Source organism: Purpureocillium takamizusanense, chromosome 2 (genome assembly GCF_022605165.1).
Source record: "Purpureocillium takamizusanense chromosome 2, complete sequence".
NCBI lineage: Eukaryota > Fungi > Ascomycota > Sordariomycetes > Hypocreales > Ophiocordycipitaceae > Purpureocillium > Purpureocillium takamizusanense.
This window is the reverse complement of record NC_063069.1, coordinates 1765578-1780678: the sequence shown is the minus strand read 5'-3', so window position 1 is coordinate 1780678 and position 15101 is coordinate 1765578. Positions and strand designations below refer to the sequence as shown.

Here is a 15101-nt window from a genome sequence, read left to right as displayed (position 1 = left end):
GTCCCTACATGAACCACAGTTTCGAGATTGTGTTCCTCAAACGAGACGAAGAAAAAAGAAAAATGCCAACTTGATGCAACCCCCTGTGCCGACAGCGACCCCCGAGGTTTCACGATGCGATTCGGAAGAGGCTTTTGCTTCATAGCGTTGCAAGCTTCAAAATGAACGCGCGGGCTTTCCTTGCTGCGTCTCCCCCCCGCTCGCACAATGTGCAGTCCAACATCAAACGCGGGCTTCGTCACAGCCACGCAGAGCTACGCGGCCCAAGGCCACCCACGGAAGGGGACACAACCCGGGAGCCCTTTACGCGGCCCCATCGGCCACCCTCCCCCGGGGAGTCAATAGCCGGCACATGCCGCGGACGAAGAGAAACAGCCGAGCCAAGACGACGAGCCTCCTGTAGCAGTAGTAGGATCAGCGATTGTAAAACGCATCACGCCATGCGTCCATCTGGATGCGGTCCATGTCTAAGCTATCCCTCGAGTTTAGCAGGAATACTACCACGAGCCGAGCCGCCGGGGACCAGTCCGTGGCCCGTCCGAGCGGCGGACATTCTGTCAGTGGCAAGTGATGGACCAGAGAGAAAGAGAGAGAGAGAGAGAGAGAGAGAGGGAGGCCGAACGGAGGCGGGAAAACCACGCAAACTGCCGTCCCTCCTTCTCGATACGGCCGACAAATGTCTCAGACACTGCATTCTTGTGCCCAACGCAACTGGATGAGCGCCCAGTTGACAGCCCGTTTGGGGGCCTTGTCTCACCAAAAGCTCCACCTCATGTTCTACTCACAAGGCGGGACATTCTACTAGGACTGAATGCCCGCAGGAGCGGTTGGGGAGGGGGAGCGAGCATGGGGATCAGCCACCGGTTGAGGGCATGCCTCGACCAGAACGGGCGAGGGAGGCGTCCAGCCAAGATGCCTGGCGCTCCTCCAGCACACCCATCCATCCCACCAATCTTGAAAGCCCCCATGCTGGGAAGGGGGTTGACTGTCCCCCATGCTTCCCATCGTTGCTTTTCAAGAATACTACTACGTACTACTACACTACTACGTACTCCTACTCAACGCCTCACCGGATGGGGGAGCGGAGGGGAGCGGAGGGAGAGGGGGGGGCTGGCTGGCTGGCTGGCTGGCTGGCTGCTTCTGCAAAGAGTATGCCCCGGCCCCCGGCCCGCACGCCAGACACCCGTCGGCAGCGGCGCGTATTATGCCAGCTCCATTCTCAGCTATGCATGCGTCGGACACACACGCCCAGGGCAAGTTGACGGCTCGGCATCTTCCTTTCAAGACGTCTCGTCGGCGATAAGGCAAGAGATCTGGGCCCCCCTTGAGCGTCCCGGGATCGACTCAACATGCGACTTTGACAGCAGGCCGGAGCGGAGGAGCCGATGTCAACGAGGATCGCCAGCCAGCATCCCCCACTTTCTTCACAGTTTTGTCCCCATATGACAAATTACAAGCTCTCAGCGCCCAATTACGTTTTGAGGGAGCTACCGAGTCTCGTCGGGCTTGGTCACACAAGGCGAGGTCGCCGCCGCCGCCGCCGCCAACCCCCCCTTGGGGGGAGGGTGTCATGCGGGTGATGAACACCGTGACCGCCGCCCTCTGTCGAGACTGACGGAAAAGAGGGTGTGGATAACGTGAACTCCGTGAGCGTGCCTTTCTCGTGCAAGGAAAAAAGGCCAAGTCCAGGCACACCGGTCCGGATCGAGACCTCGTCTAGTAACACTCTCTCCTGCTGCCTGTCGTACGCAGTGAAGGCACTATGATGGACCAACGGCCCAGCCGCTAGACTATGGCTGACATGGAGGAGGGGGAACGCATAGTCACTTACGCGCTCTGCAAGCCGTACGTGGAATGCTACCGTTGCTCTTCCCTCCGTACAGTTGTGACTTTTTCCGCTAGCCAGACGCCCATCCCTTTCGCAAGTAGTAGTAGCCATTGCCACTACATGTCCGTCTCCGGGAATGCACTCGCAGTTGAGTATCAGACGTTACACGACATCGATCATTGCCATCAGTCGTCATTGCCGAGTGACTGCGTGAATCAGATCTTCGTCACTTTTTTTTTCTTGGCCGCACCACCACGGGGAGGGAAGTGTATTGCCCACTTTGTGTCTGGGACAACGAACTACTAGTTTGGTAGTTGGCCAGTCACACTGTCACGTTTCCCTTCCCGTGCTATCAAAACGTGAAATCTGGGGTCTTGTGGGGTTTGCCAAACAGCCAGGGGCTACGTACTAGTTCCAGGCCTGCAAATGTCTTGCGATCCCCGTGTTGGCTGGCTCACGGGTGTCAGGAGACGGGAAATACGCACATGGCCTGATCGTGGCTTAACCTGCAGTCCGCGCGGTGCAAGAGTGTAGTGTGAGAACCTCATGTGGGCGTCAATTTACGTCCCTCGTGAAAATCAAACGCATGCTGCGTTCTTGCTACGCGTTCTGTGACTATGCATTCTGTGAGAAACGATGACAAGGGACGTCATGGATCAGCGCTCATTAGAGTCACGCCTTCTACAGAGGCCGAGCACCGTCCTCCAGTCTCAAACACCACCTGGTAACAATGTGACAGGGGCTGTGGTATGCAAGAGGCCTGAAATATCAACCGCAGTTTAGTCTGCAGTCGTCGGTTACACTTTCTACATGAATCTGTCCCCAAGGAAAAGGAGTTTTGGTCAGACTCGAAAGCGGCACGTGGGTGGTATCAGTCTGGCGCAGAATGACCGCTGATAAATGTGTGACCCGTGGCGTAGCATCAGAACCACGAGAATCACAACGGCTCACTCGTTTATGTGCAGCCCTGCCTTGGCCTGGCATACGGATGAACACTTGGACGTGTATCCTAGCATGCAGTCAGGGGTAATGTCAATGAACTTGACCACAACATTAGAGCCCGGTGCCACATCTTCCAGAAAACCGTTCCCACTGAGACAAAGCTCCCTAGCGCTCAAAGCATCTACAGGCAGGTGCTGTTAGGTCTGAACAGTTGAAACGCTTAAAAGAGTCACGGGCCAAGACAACATGTTGTAGACGCTTGCCACCCCAATGGCTCGTTCATGGCAACCATATTGATTTTCCACGAGCTTCCCAGGCGTAAAAAATTCCCTACTTCAACGTGTTGTCGTCACTTCACTGTATCGCACTTATTTCTACAAAGTATTCGTGTTATAGCGTACGAAGTAACTGTGGTGTGGAAGCAGCGTAGCCACCGTTCAATGGCGTGGATATGCCACCAGAGCCCGACGCTCAGTACCAGAGCACGGGGGGAGCCTTCCCCGCGTCAAGGCGCTGCTGTTGGAACGACATGCTTGCTCGGGGGCCGTAAAGATCTTACGAGAACCTGTACATTGGAGCGTGACGAAGACACAGGGCATGGTCCTTGATGTATCACAACGCAGCGGTTCCCATAGTTTGTCGCCAGGGATTGGTTTCCCAACGGACTTCCAGAGAAAGAAGCAATCGCCACGTATGGCAAGGTATCGTAAAAAAACCTGAATCAGAGCTCTTTTCAATGGTGTCTGCCGCTTTCCCTTGTCGCAGCTAAAACAACATGGAACATGGCGCGAGGTCCTACGATCCAGGTTGTCGGGATTGAGCCCTGACCGCGAGGGCAAAGGCACACGGGCAGAGACCGGGCGGACAAGCAGGTGCACAATGACCTACAACCCTCCGCAGCATCCTCAACGACAATGGCGTCAGCGCCAACATGTCTGAGACGTCTCACTCGCTTCAATCTGAGTCTATGGATCGCCAAGCGGCCCGCCTCAACCATCAACCAACTCCAAGTCCGAACTGAGACAGCGTTGAAGGCTTTCTGTGCTCGGCCTCACTCGCTCTCGAGAGTGCAAAGAAACGATCAGCCCATGAGCAATATCCACGTCCTCGCCATCCATGCAACGGGGCCTCGGAGGAAAGCGGTCTGGAGACTCGGGTGAGTCGCGTCTAGACACGCGGCAGACGACCTCGGCACGAAACAGAATTGGACCGACTTGTCTTTTCTCGAGGTAATTCCACGGCACGAGGGAGGGCGCGCCGCCATACCGTCACTCGTCATCTCCCGTGGAAGACTGATCAAGGACGTTTCAAGTCCAGGAGGAGCCCGTGCCGCGATGCCATTCCCTGACCGTATGCACAGACGCCGCCTCGGGAGAAATCTCGGCGCGCCTCTTCTGCGGCGGGGCGGCTGGAACCCCAGTCGAGTGCCCGTGCCGCCAGCCACTCTACGCGAAAAACTACAAGGTCCCGGGGAGACGTGTCGACTCATCAGAAAGCTTGAAGAGGAAGCAAGCCTTGACCCATGACGAGCCTGTATGTATGTACGTGCGTATCTGTAGACTGTACTATGCGCACAACCGACAGTTCGGTAGCCCATTTCGCGCCTCCCGCGCGCGCCCAGGCCACGGGCAAGTAAGTCATCTCTGGTTGGTGCACACCAACGGCATTCCCTGCAGAAGCTCATTGAGGACATGCGGTGGTGACAACTGACAGACAGCCATTCGCTCGTCCCGCTACGAATGCAAATCAGCGAAGACAAGGAACCCGGGGAGGGCAGGGAGCACCATCAGCCTGGCCTGGTGACGGTTCAAGAGAGAAGGAAAAAACACGGTGCAGTGGAATCAAAGAAGAAACAACTAGAAAGAAAGCATATCATCGCCGAACAATGTAATCATGTTGTTGCAATTATTGCGCACAGTAGTAAACGTTCCCACTTTGTCGGCGCGCGTTGTCGCCCGTTCCGAATTGGGCATGGAGCACGATGCATAGGATCATAAGCTTGTCCCAAAGGCGCCTGGCTCGATATGCGGTGACGTCCAGGCCGCCGGGAACGGGCGATGCATGAAGTAACTTACTAGTACGAAGCTGAATACCAACACCACGCATTCTGACGGGGAGCTGCAGGGGTGGGGGTCGCCGCTGTGACAGGTAGGCACGGCGAGGCTGAGCGGCTCCATCGCAAGAAGCAAATCCCGTGAGGAGGTGAAGAAAAAAACGGAAGAACTTCGAAGATCTTCAGGTGGGCAGGGGAAAGTGCCCGGGCAGCCAGTCGGCGAGATTGATCGCAATTTCTCTCCCACGCCTCGAATGGGGGCTCGTGCGTTCGTCGACATAACGAGTCCGGTCCGCCTTTGACAGAGAACTTGCTGATGAGTGTCATCACCGACCCGACTGCGGGTACTCTGGAACTTGCTAGTAGGGGAGTAACTGGGTGCGGCCGGGCGAGGGACGGCCAGCTTGCAATCCACCGAGCAGCAGGTAGGGTAGGGTGGTGGTCCCTGTCGGTTGCTGGTGCCAGAGTGTTGTCGGCTCGGATCCGGGCCAACGTGGCTGATGAGCGACAGTGCAAAGACGCTTCGTACCACTACGTAACTATGTTGTATGCCGTACGAAGAGCGCGGATTGTCCCGCAATACTGTGTCGACACACCCACCCATGGGGTACAAGCCGTGGCGCTCCAGAGCGCGGTGGCTGTGATGCGGCCCCCAGTCAGCCATCTCCAAGACGTCCCGATAAGCCGGGTTGTGTCTCCCAAATCCCGTCCAGTCTCGCCTCGGGTTGCCAGTGCGTTATTACCAGCAGTTAGTTGGTTGTTGGCCTCACCGTCAACCACCCGACGCCCTCGTCCATGACCTGCAGATCCGACGGCCGGGGGGGGGAGGCTGCCAGGCCCGCTTCCCAGATCTGTGGCCCTGCATGCACAGCTCCCTCCCACCTTTCAGCCCGGAAGAGGACCGATCCATGGGACACCACTCTGGTCCGGTCCTCGGGAGGAGACCAGAGCAGTGTTGGAACAACGACTGGGGATTCAGGCGGCTTCCATTATCAGAGACATGACTCTTGGTGCGCGCCTGGGTGCCGAGTAACGCTCGAGGTCTTGTCGCAGCCTTACACATGTGCCGGGACGGACGGACGCGCCTCAAGTCTGGTGGGCATCCCCACGTGGCCGCCGCGGCTCCTGGCCTGCCTGCTCGGGTCATTCCTCGCCAAAATGGACACGCGAACGACCAAGGCACGGACGGGCCTGGATGCCTGGGAGCACAAACCCTGTCGGCGAGAGCGCATGCTTCGTTCGGGTGAGTAACAGGATCTGAGGGCAAAACCGCCGAACTGGGGACACGCCCCTCCCACAGCCACGGATCGCCGACCTGCTGGAGAGCGAGCGCCCAGGACCTCGAGGGCTCATGGCCCGTCTTCTCCCAAAAAGGCAAGTACGCGTCCCGAATCGGGGCGCCGTGGTTGGCACCACGCCTGATTTTGTGTGACGTGTGTCGGCCAGTCTGTACGCAAAGGGAAGACAAGGCTTGGATCGCGGCAAAATCTGACACTTCGCCCTAGCGCCTGTCTAAGATTGCCTTGCTGACGATGATGTTGGGCAGCGTACTGCGTACTATACTATGCCACGTCGGAGAGCTGGCCCCAGCAGGTCGGCCAGGGCACCCTGGCCTGCATTGGGCTTCAACTGATGGGATGGGGAGCTCGCAGGAGGGCTTGCTTGCCAATCAAGCTTGGCGCAGATCAACTCGTCTTGCTGGTTTGGCTTGGCTGCGCGGATGCGAGGCTATGGCAACCCATCAACGCAAACGCGCTGCGCGGCGGGAAGAGCTGGGGAAGCGAAGAGCCACAGAACGGACAATAGCCTCGCAGTCACTTCCTGATTTATGCGTTTGGTGGTACTGCATTTGGTGGTACCGGCCACATCGGCCCTCCCATCAGCAGCCGGTTATGTGCGGGCTCGTATGCACGAAATATTTGCTGCCGAATCACGACTGGTAGCCAAGCGAAAGGTTTACGCAATGGTAAAACCCACCAACACGTCGATGCCACGGCGTTGTGTTGATGGCCGAATCGACATCGAAACGACGAGTGCATGCAACACGGAGCCGACGGCCGAAACCAGGCTCAGAAGAGGCTGGATGCCGGGACTTGGTTAGCGCTGCGTCGCCTGTGTCAGATGTCTGTCCGTTCTCCTTCGGACTGTTACCTGGTAGCATACCCTATACCGTCTGCCTTCCATCAACCGGATTTCGGTTTTGCAGCGAAGCGCTGGTTGCTGGCCCATCTTGCCTGCAGGATAAACCAAGAGGGAAATGATGCGGTGTCCAGAGTCGCCTGAATTCCCTCTGGCGACGAAAGAGAATCGGCTGTGATCAAATCAAGCCGATGGCACAGGTATGCCCCCCAGCCAGGTGACTCTCTCTCATCATTGTGGTTGCCGCATGCGCACCACACGGTCATTGCGGACCGGACGGGACGGCAGACTTCCCGCGCCGCGCCCTTAAACCCAATGTGGCCTAGTTAGAGTCAGACGAGTCAGACCTGCTCCGCTGTGCCGCACACAGCTCGGTCGTACCTGGGGGTCTGTGTCGGGGCTGAACTCGTTGAGTACTTTTGTGTATTTCCAGGTGGTCTGTGAGGCAGCGGGTGCCTCTGTGCGTTTGGCGTGACCGTAGATTTTTGCTGGTTGATGAGACAGCAGCAGGACGCGACGCGGTTGCGCGGGCGGCGTCGCAAAGGGAAACACAGGAAGCCAAACAATGGTCCATGGCCCATCGCACCCAGCGCCACGGGCCGCCGGCGGAGGCGAGCCTGATCTGGGACGCTGTGGCACCACAACGGTAGGACGGGGTCAAGTCAACGGCCCCGATGACTCGGGACCATGGGAGGTGGTAATGCCTCTCCTTCCTTCGCGGCAACTGTGGCACTCAAACCGAAAGCCAAAGGTCCGAAGCCCATTTGTTTCGAAGGCACGTGCTGTTCGGAATGCTATCTGGCTGCAGCAGGCAGCGGTGACGTTGTGGCCGCGAATGACTATCGCTCTGCGCCGTGATACACGACGAAGGTCGTTTGACGGAACTATTGAGGCGACCCTCGGTTCGAGCCGAGCGAGTTGTCGGCGCAAGCTGCTGTTTCGCCCACCAAGTCGATGCTGCCAATCAGGTCCTGCTACTGCCGCTCCCTTTGCTTGTATCCCCTTACCATCACGAAGCAGACTCACATCATGCAGCCAGCTGCGATGTCACAGCGCCACCAGTGAACGACCAGGCTGATGCATGGACCCGTACAGCGGACAGCTCTGGAATGCGTAGTCGGCAAATGCCCTATTTCACACACGCGCGAGATGGGTGCACTCGTCAGCAACGCAGTGAAAAGCGTCAGAAGGTGCGCGAACAGGTCTGCGGCACCGTCGTGAGCGTTCACTGCAAATGTGAAATTTGGCCGTATGGCTTTCCGAATGAGGCCGACCGGTTGGGGCGTCGAGTCACTGTGGAGGTCGAGAGGGCGAGGAGCGTCCCGAGGAGGCGGACAGTGGACGGGACCCTAACAGGCCTGTGTGCCCATGTGCTGTGGCAGATCCCCTGGCGAGTTCGCAGACAGGTACCTTTCCTACCAACGTTATTGCGAAGTTAGGTAGTACTAAGGTACGGTGATGACCCGTGGGCACTTGGCCGGTTCGTCCGGGCAAGCGGATGGCAGCAGCAGATGTCCGATCCTGGGTTCACGTAGCAATATGCGGAGTACGTGCGTGTGCGACCTCATCAGGTGCTTGAAGTGCCACCGCGCCGCCTGCTGCCTATTCAAGCGAGGGGGTGCTTCTTTCCGCGGGGAAAACAAGGGAGCCCCTATATTACCTTAGACTTACCTACCTAGGTACTCCGTAGCTGCTACGGAAATACTGTACCAATGCATGCAGGCAGCAAGCGCACGCAGGGCAGCCGCTGGCTACCTACCTTAGTAGTCGTTGATCGCGGTTGCTTCTTCTGAGCTCTGGGCGTCGACTAGCTCATCCAAACCTTGATGGACGTGGCGTGTGGTGACTTGCATAGGTTGGCAAGGAAGGCACCACTTTTGGTCGAGCAGGAGCGAAGCAGCTACAGTGCCTAGCCTACCAAGCAGTTGCTTGTACTCTGTACTCCGTACGGATAGTCACGTTACCGTTGAGACTCAGCAAAATGCTTGTAGCCTCTCATACCGCTCCTTCCTGGCTATGGACCACCACGAGCGCTGGCGGAGGCAGGTAAACGAGGGGCGCTCCTGCCATCATCCCCCCTTCCTCCATCTTCAGAGTCGCAGCAATTACCAAGGCAGCGGCCATGTAAAGCGCCCGGAAGTTACCGCCAAGTGAGCAACTTGACTCGACAAGCCTCGGCCAGGTTCAGACATGTCTTCCTTCCCTCCTCCAAGAGCAATGCGATCAGTCAGATCTGTACCTGCAGACACGCCAAACAGTCCCCGGCTACCAAACGCGCTCAGACACTGGCGCCGGCCTGCATGCGACGCATCATCGACGACGTTGCTAGAGAAATTACTCTCCGTCAGTTCACAGGCAAGCGCGGGCCGAGTCACACGAGCCTCGATGCCCTCGTGTGGGCAGCGAATGATCTGCGCTGTGGGTTGCCGTCCACCTGCGACCCTGCATCGTGCCTCTTTGATGATGCCAGATGGGCCGATACAACCCCTGTTCAAATCGCTCGGGTTGTAGGTACAGGCGCGGAGCTGGTGGCGGGACTAGGCGGATTGCGTGTGAGCGTCCAGCATGCCATGTGCCTTGAGCGGCGCTCATGCTGGCGGCCCGTGTCCGTCCGACGAGCGGAATGTGAGCACCCAACAGCCAGTCAGTCAGGCTTGCGTTCATCCTTGGCGCTGATCCGTCCTCGACGGACCAGATCAAAGCCAACAGACCGGCACGGGATAGAACAGTACTACTCGAAGGTACGCTACGTATGGCGGCTTTGGGACCTCGAAGCGTTGAACCGACTTGGCCCACCTCGCTTGTCTCCTGGCCCGCCTGCCAGCATTGCGAAAGCGCCCAATTGGGATGACTTTTCGACGTGCGACAACAAAGTAAGTAAGGTTTAGAAGGCTTTGTTATGGGCAACAAGGCACCTTGGTCGCCATTGGATGGGCACGACTGCCCTCGGCGCTGGCTGCCGCTCATCACCTATTAGTGGTACTACGTCTCCCTCACATCTTGCGCGGCCGTAGCTGGCGAATACCCTAACGGGCCAGAGCGCGTGCTGCCACCCCTCGCGCAACTACTAACTTAGGTCCTGCAAGGACGCAGCTTTGTCGCGTCCTCGCCTTCATTTGGACATTGTGCATCACATCAACTTAGCCGATCACCTTGATTGGTCTCGGCAAACGCCCTGTGTGCACCAAAAGGCGATCGTTCCGGGGACAGGGAGGGGACCGGTCGAGCCACAGCCGGTCGACCACCCGGCGCGATTGCCCCGATAGCCAGTTCAGGAACGCCATGATCATTTAGCCAGGCACCGGCGTTCAGGTGGTTGTGGCGGCCACCGGGACGAATGGTGTCGACTACGTACAAGGCAAGCCATGGCAGGGCATGACAGGACAGGGCAGACAAACGGCCATCATCTAACAGCTCGGCCACGCTCGTACAACGTGGAACGGGTGATGGGAACCTCGTCGCAAGACAATACTTAAACCTCTAGGGTTTGCTGAAGATTCCCGAGGAACCTGTTTCTGGCCGCAACGAAAATTCCGCAACGATGATTCAAGCTGACCTAGTTCGCATGTCGGTACACGCTTGATGTCGAGACACACTTGGCGTTGTCAGCTCCAGCATCTAGACATCGTTCACAGTCCGGTGCCGACAACAGTCTCGCTTGATTCGCTTGAACTTAAGACTCGGTCGATCCCAACAAGGACGTTTCCTGTGACCTTGACCAGTATAACACGACATCACTAACATACTACTGCTGGCTTGCGTGGACCCTCATCATACGAAGTAGTGCTTTTTCCGCTTTCCTCGTTGGTCGCCGGAGCGGAACGTTTTGGACTTCAGGCCGCCCAACCACCATCAGCCGGGCTCCGCCCATCGGCGGCAGTAGCGTGGGCTCAAGGGCGGCTTACGGCGAGACAGCTGCCAAACAAGCAAAAACAAGGTGAGACACAGCAATGGTTTGCGTTTGACATGATTCAACTCTGACAGCTGTGGCTCTCAGGCACTCTGCGCGGATCGAGCCTTGTCTGCGAAACCGAACCCCAGAAGCCTCCCAGGCGGCATTTGGACGATTATAACACTGGTAAGAGGCTCACTTCTCACCGCGTTCTCGAACGACGTCGCCATCGCAATCTGGGTTTCGCGAATAGTCTCTCCCCCTTGCATTCTTGCCGCTGTCTCCCTTGGATCAATGGCAAGATGTCGAGCATGCAGGGTCAGGAAGTCTCCCGAAAATCAACTCTCCGTCTTCTTCCCGCGCCGTCGCGCACGTGCTAGTGCTGGCTCGAAGGCGCGCGTTAGTATGATTGCCCTGCCCCCCATCCCAGGTCTGGCGATTGTCGGACGCCGAGCGGGGCCTCCTGCACACCCGTACGCATGCCGTGGTCAAGCTAGCGCATCAGGCCAGAGTTCGCGGCTGGGTTCAGTGTTGAAGAGGAGTGCTCATCACCATCTTGCGGTCGCCAGCCTTTCGCGGCAAACACACGCGGACGCCAGAGTCATTTCCCACGTTGTATCACACATTTTGCCGTGACGCAAGATTGCCAGACAAGGGCCCGTCTGCCCGCAATCTGTCTTGTCTCTTGGCTGTTCCCGTCCCTCTTAGCTGCGGGGTTTGAGACAAGGACCATGGCCAGCTCTGCAAGTTGCGGCGGGAGTACCGGCGGCCTGGATGGGCTGAGAACCGATGGCACCGATGGCCAAGTGGTGTCACCAGCTTCCTGGTTGTCATGAAGAAACTCGAGGACGGGGTCACGAGCATCACGTCCGGGGCCCCATCGCCGGCTCCGTTTCCGTCTGTTACGATTCTGGGGTCGTCACCCTGCCGCGTGACTGGTACGAAGTAGCAGCAGGTGGCGGCCGACCGATCGGAGAGGAGGGGGCCCAGGTGCCGGCGGCACGCACAGGGAAAAAGCAACCGTCTGGCTGACTGGAATGAACCGGCCTGGCCAGGCGGCGGGCGAAGCGGCGGCCGACGGAGCATTTTTGGCGCCTGCAGTGGTCTGCTGATCCTGCCAGATCCACGACCAGTGCTGGATGTCCAGTAGCTGCAGACCCCAGGTTTAGACCAGAGGGGCCCTGATCCCCTGGACTCGGTTTCTTGCAAGGCATCGGCGGAGAAGGTACGCCTTGGCCTGTATCTGCTTGCACGCAAGTCCGTTTACGCCGGTGCGGCGGAGATGACAAGCCGTGGCGCTCTTTGTTTGCTTGCACCCGTGAAGAGGGGCCTGCCTTTGCGCTGTGTGGCGCGGCGGCATTGACAACGCGGCCAAATGACGGGGGACGGCGCGGGACGGGCGGATGGACGGGTGCCCTGGCGGGCTTGCAACGCTCCTCCATCGACTCTGAACATGTGCCCCACCTCAGCAATGGCCTGGGCGTTAGCTCTAGGACGACCCAGTGCCCTGCCATACGGCGGCGGCTGGGGGTCCGGCCGACCGACCGCCCGACCGACGGACGACAACGACGACCAGGTGTTGACGAGGGCACCTGAAGCGCCTTGCGGAGGTCTGAGGCGGCTTCCACACTGAGCGGTCAGTGGAGGTGCCACTCATGTCCCGTTTGGTCAGGCTTGGCCGATCCCCTGATGATGGGGGATGCGTTGCATGAGATGGCTTCCTCTCGTCTCGCGCTTTGGCAACAGCTAGCTGTCTGTCGCACGGTCCACTGCCGGTAGCCCCGCCGCCAACAGCCGGGCTCTACCCTCCCTCCCCCCCGCTGACTGCCCAAAGAGGCCCATGACACCCCCCGTCCAGCCCAGTCCAGTGGGGGGGCGGGCGGCCATGGGACGGGGATGGGATGGGGCTGGGGATGGGATGGGTTGGGATGGGATCGAGTTCCACCGCGTCACCCTGGCCAAGCGTCCTCCCCCCCCTGGGCACCCGCACCAGTTGGCGGATTGGCAGCCCCGCTGTTGCGCTGCACCCCGGGAGCCCAATCATCCATCCAGTTGGCTTCACTCAACTGATTGCCGCAGACACACCCCATGGGGCGGGCCTACCGGCCTCAAGATCGCGGCCTGTGGTGCTAGTAGGTTGACGAACGAGCGCCAGAGGCTCGCGTTATTGAGAATCTTCCAGCCTCAGCACGGCGTGCAACTGCTGGTGGTGGTGGTGGTGGTGGTGCTTGATCGTCTTGTATGTACCCTTTTCCCCGGCTTCATCACTGTCTAGCCAGTCCGTCGCACATAGCACCCATCGTGCGAGCATCACCTTTTCTGTGCAGGAGGCAAGGCCTCTCGACGACGCATACATACATACATACGTGGGCGGGCAGAGTCGTCGACAGCATGGCTACTAGGCGTCTCGTGTCTAAGATTTGTTCGTCGCCATCGATGAACCTGCGCAGAGGATCGGGACCGCTGTCGGGCGCTGAACAAAACGACGACAGACATGGCTAGCCAGACCACCATTTGTTCCGCTTCAGGCGGCCACAGGTCGTCTTCCTGCCGTATCGCAGATGCCAGCTCTAGCAAAACAGAGCGGCCGGCAGCCACTGTTTTCTCTCCACACCCACGTCCTGCACGTCCTGTCCGTCTGCCGGCCGCACATCCTTCCACCCCCCCCCTTCTTCCGTCCTCTCCACCCAGCGCTTTTTGCTCTCTTTTACCCTTGCAAGTGCCCTCCAAGACATTTGAGAATCTCGCGGGCAGGTTAACGGCCTGGCCTGGACGACGGTTCCCCTTCCGTCCGCGCCCGCCCACGGCCCCCCTGGTCTCTCCAGATGCCCGTTCGCCGCCACCTTGGCGTTTGGTCGCCGTCCACAACCCTCCACGGCCGAGCCGCTGCCACGGATGGCCCTTCCCATGCCCCAGGAAACCTTCTCGAGCCGCTGCGATGCTGCCGATGCGCCTTTGCATCCAGTGGGGGGTTCCAGGGTCCTGGTCGGTCCTGGCTTGGCGACTGGGCCCTACCACGGACTGGGTACTTGTCTGAAAAGCAATGTTCATCTGCCGCAGCCCGTGCATCTTACCTCCCCTGGCCATGCTTGGTCTCCCAGTGACGTGCTTTGCGCGAAGGGGGCTGATCTTCAAGATATCATGACCACATCTCTTTCTTTCTGCTTCCCGCATGATATCGTCTACAACCGCTGCTCTCTGCACATCTCGTCTTTTGCCAACACTTCTTCTCCCCGCGTGCGCCCTCCCTGGCTTGGACCACATTCGCTCCGCCGCAACCTCTCCCTCTGGCGACAAGCTCGTACCGTTTGGCGCCGCCAATCTAGAGCTAGATGCAGGGCGAGAAGACACTTGCATGAGCCGTCCCAGTCTCCAAAAGAAATGCACCCGTCCTGTTTCTCATCCCTCTTCCGCATCTGACACACCCCTCCCCCAAGAGAGCCGAGACGTGAGCTTTTCCCAATCTCACCGACGCCTAAACCAAGACAGCCCGCCCTTGACCTGCTCGTGTGGCAATCCTGCGCGCGTATCCCACCACACACCATCGGCCGTCTTCCAGACCAACCTCTACAACGGTCTGGTTCTACTCTTCCAGCAAACGCCTCGTGCAACGCGTGTCGACTGTCATTTCCCTCCCTGCGAACGGCTCAGGTACCTGCAGAACGGCACGTCGCGCGTCTCCACCGCTCAAGAGACGACTGTCCGTCTCGCATCGTTTTGGACCGATTACTGCCGGACCGTGTAAGTGCATCTAGACGCGGCTTTCTAATTTCGATCTTCCTGATGGTTGCTCGCGATGGTCCGCGCTCTTGAGCATTAGCTTGAGCTTGAGGGAGAAGGCAGCTCTTGAAACGCTAAGCTTGCCACGCGGATAGGGAGAATGCTGACCCGCCACCAGTGAAAGACGCCTCCAAGCTGCACACACACGCGCAGAGAAGGCAAACGACGGCGCGTTCCTCGGCGCCCTGAGCCCGTACACCGGTGCTTGAGGAATTCATGTTTGTGCATCGCTGCCACTCGGCCCAATAAAGTGGTACTTCCATCGGATCTCCTCCATCTTCTTCAAGCCTTCTCAACTTGCTTCCTCGCAAGCCTGAGAGAGGCTACACGACAAGGGCAAAGCTTTCTGCTCGCTTTGGGAATGCAACTGTCTCTGCCGAAGATCGGGGTCATTCTCCGCCACTCCAAGGATCTCTCGCCGCGCCAGTAAGATCACACCAAGGCCCATCAGTTGTCTCACCCAAGCC

The 15101-nt window shown here is 58.6% G+C and overlaps 1 protein-coding gene across 1 annotated transcript; it reads left to right on the top strand.

Moving 5' to 3' along the window:
- Positions 1 to 14026: 14026 nt before the first annotated feature.
- On the top strand, positions 14027 to 14843 carry JDV02_002353 (uncharacterized protein; the record flags this gene model as incomplete). Its single annotated transcript, XM_047983372.1, has 2 exons — positions 14027 to 14595; positions 14753 to 14843. The coding sequence occupies 2 exons, from the start codon at positions 14027 to 14029 to the stop codon at positions 14841 to 14843; spliced, it is 660 nt and encodes a 219-aa protein (XP_047839343.1).
- Positions 14844 to 15101: the final 258 nt, after the last annotated feature.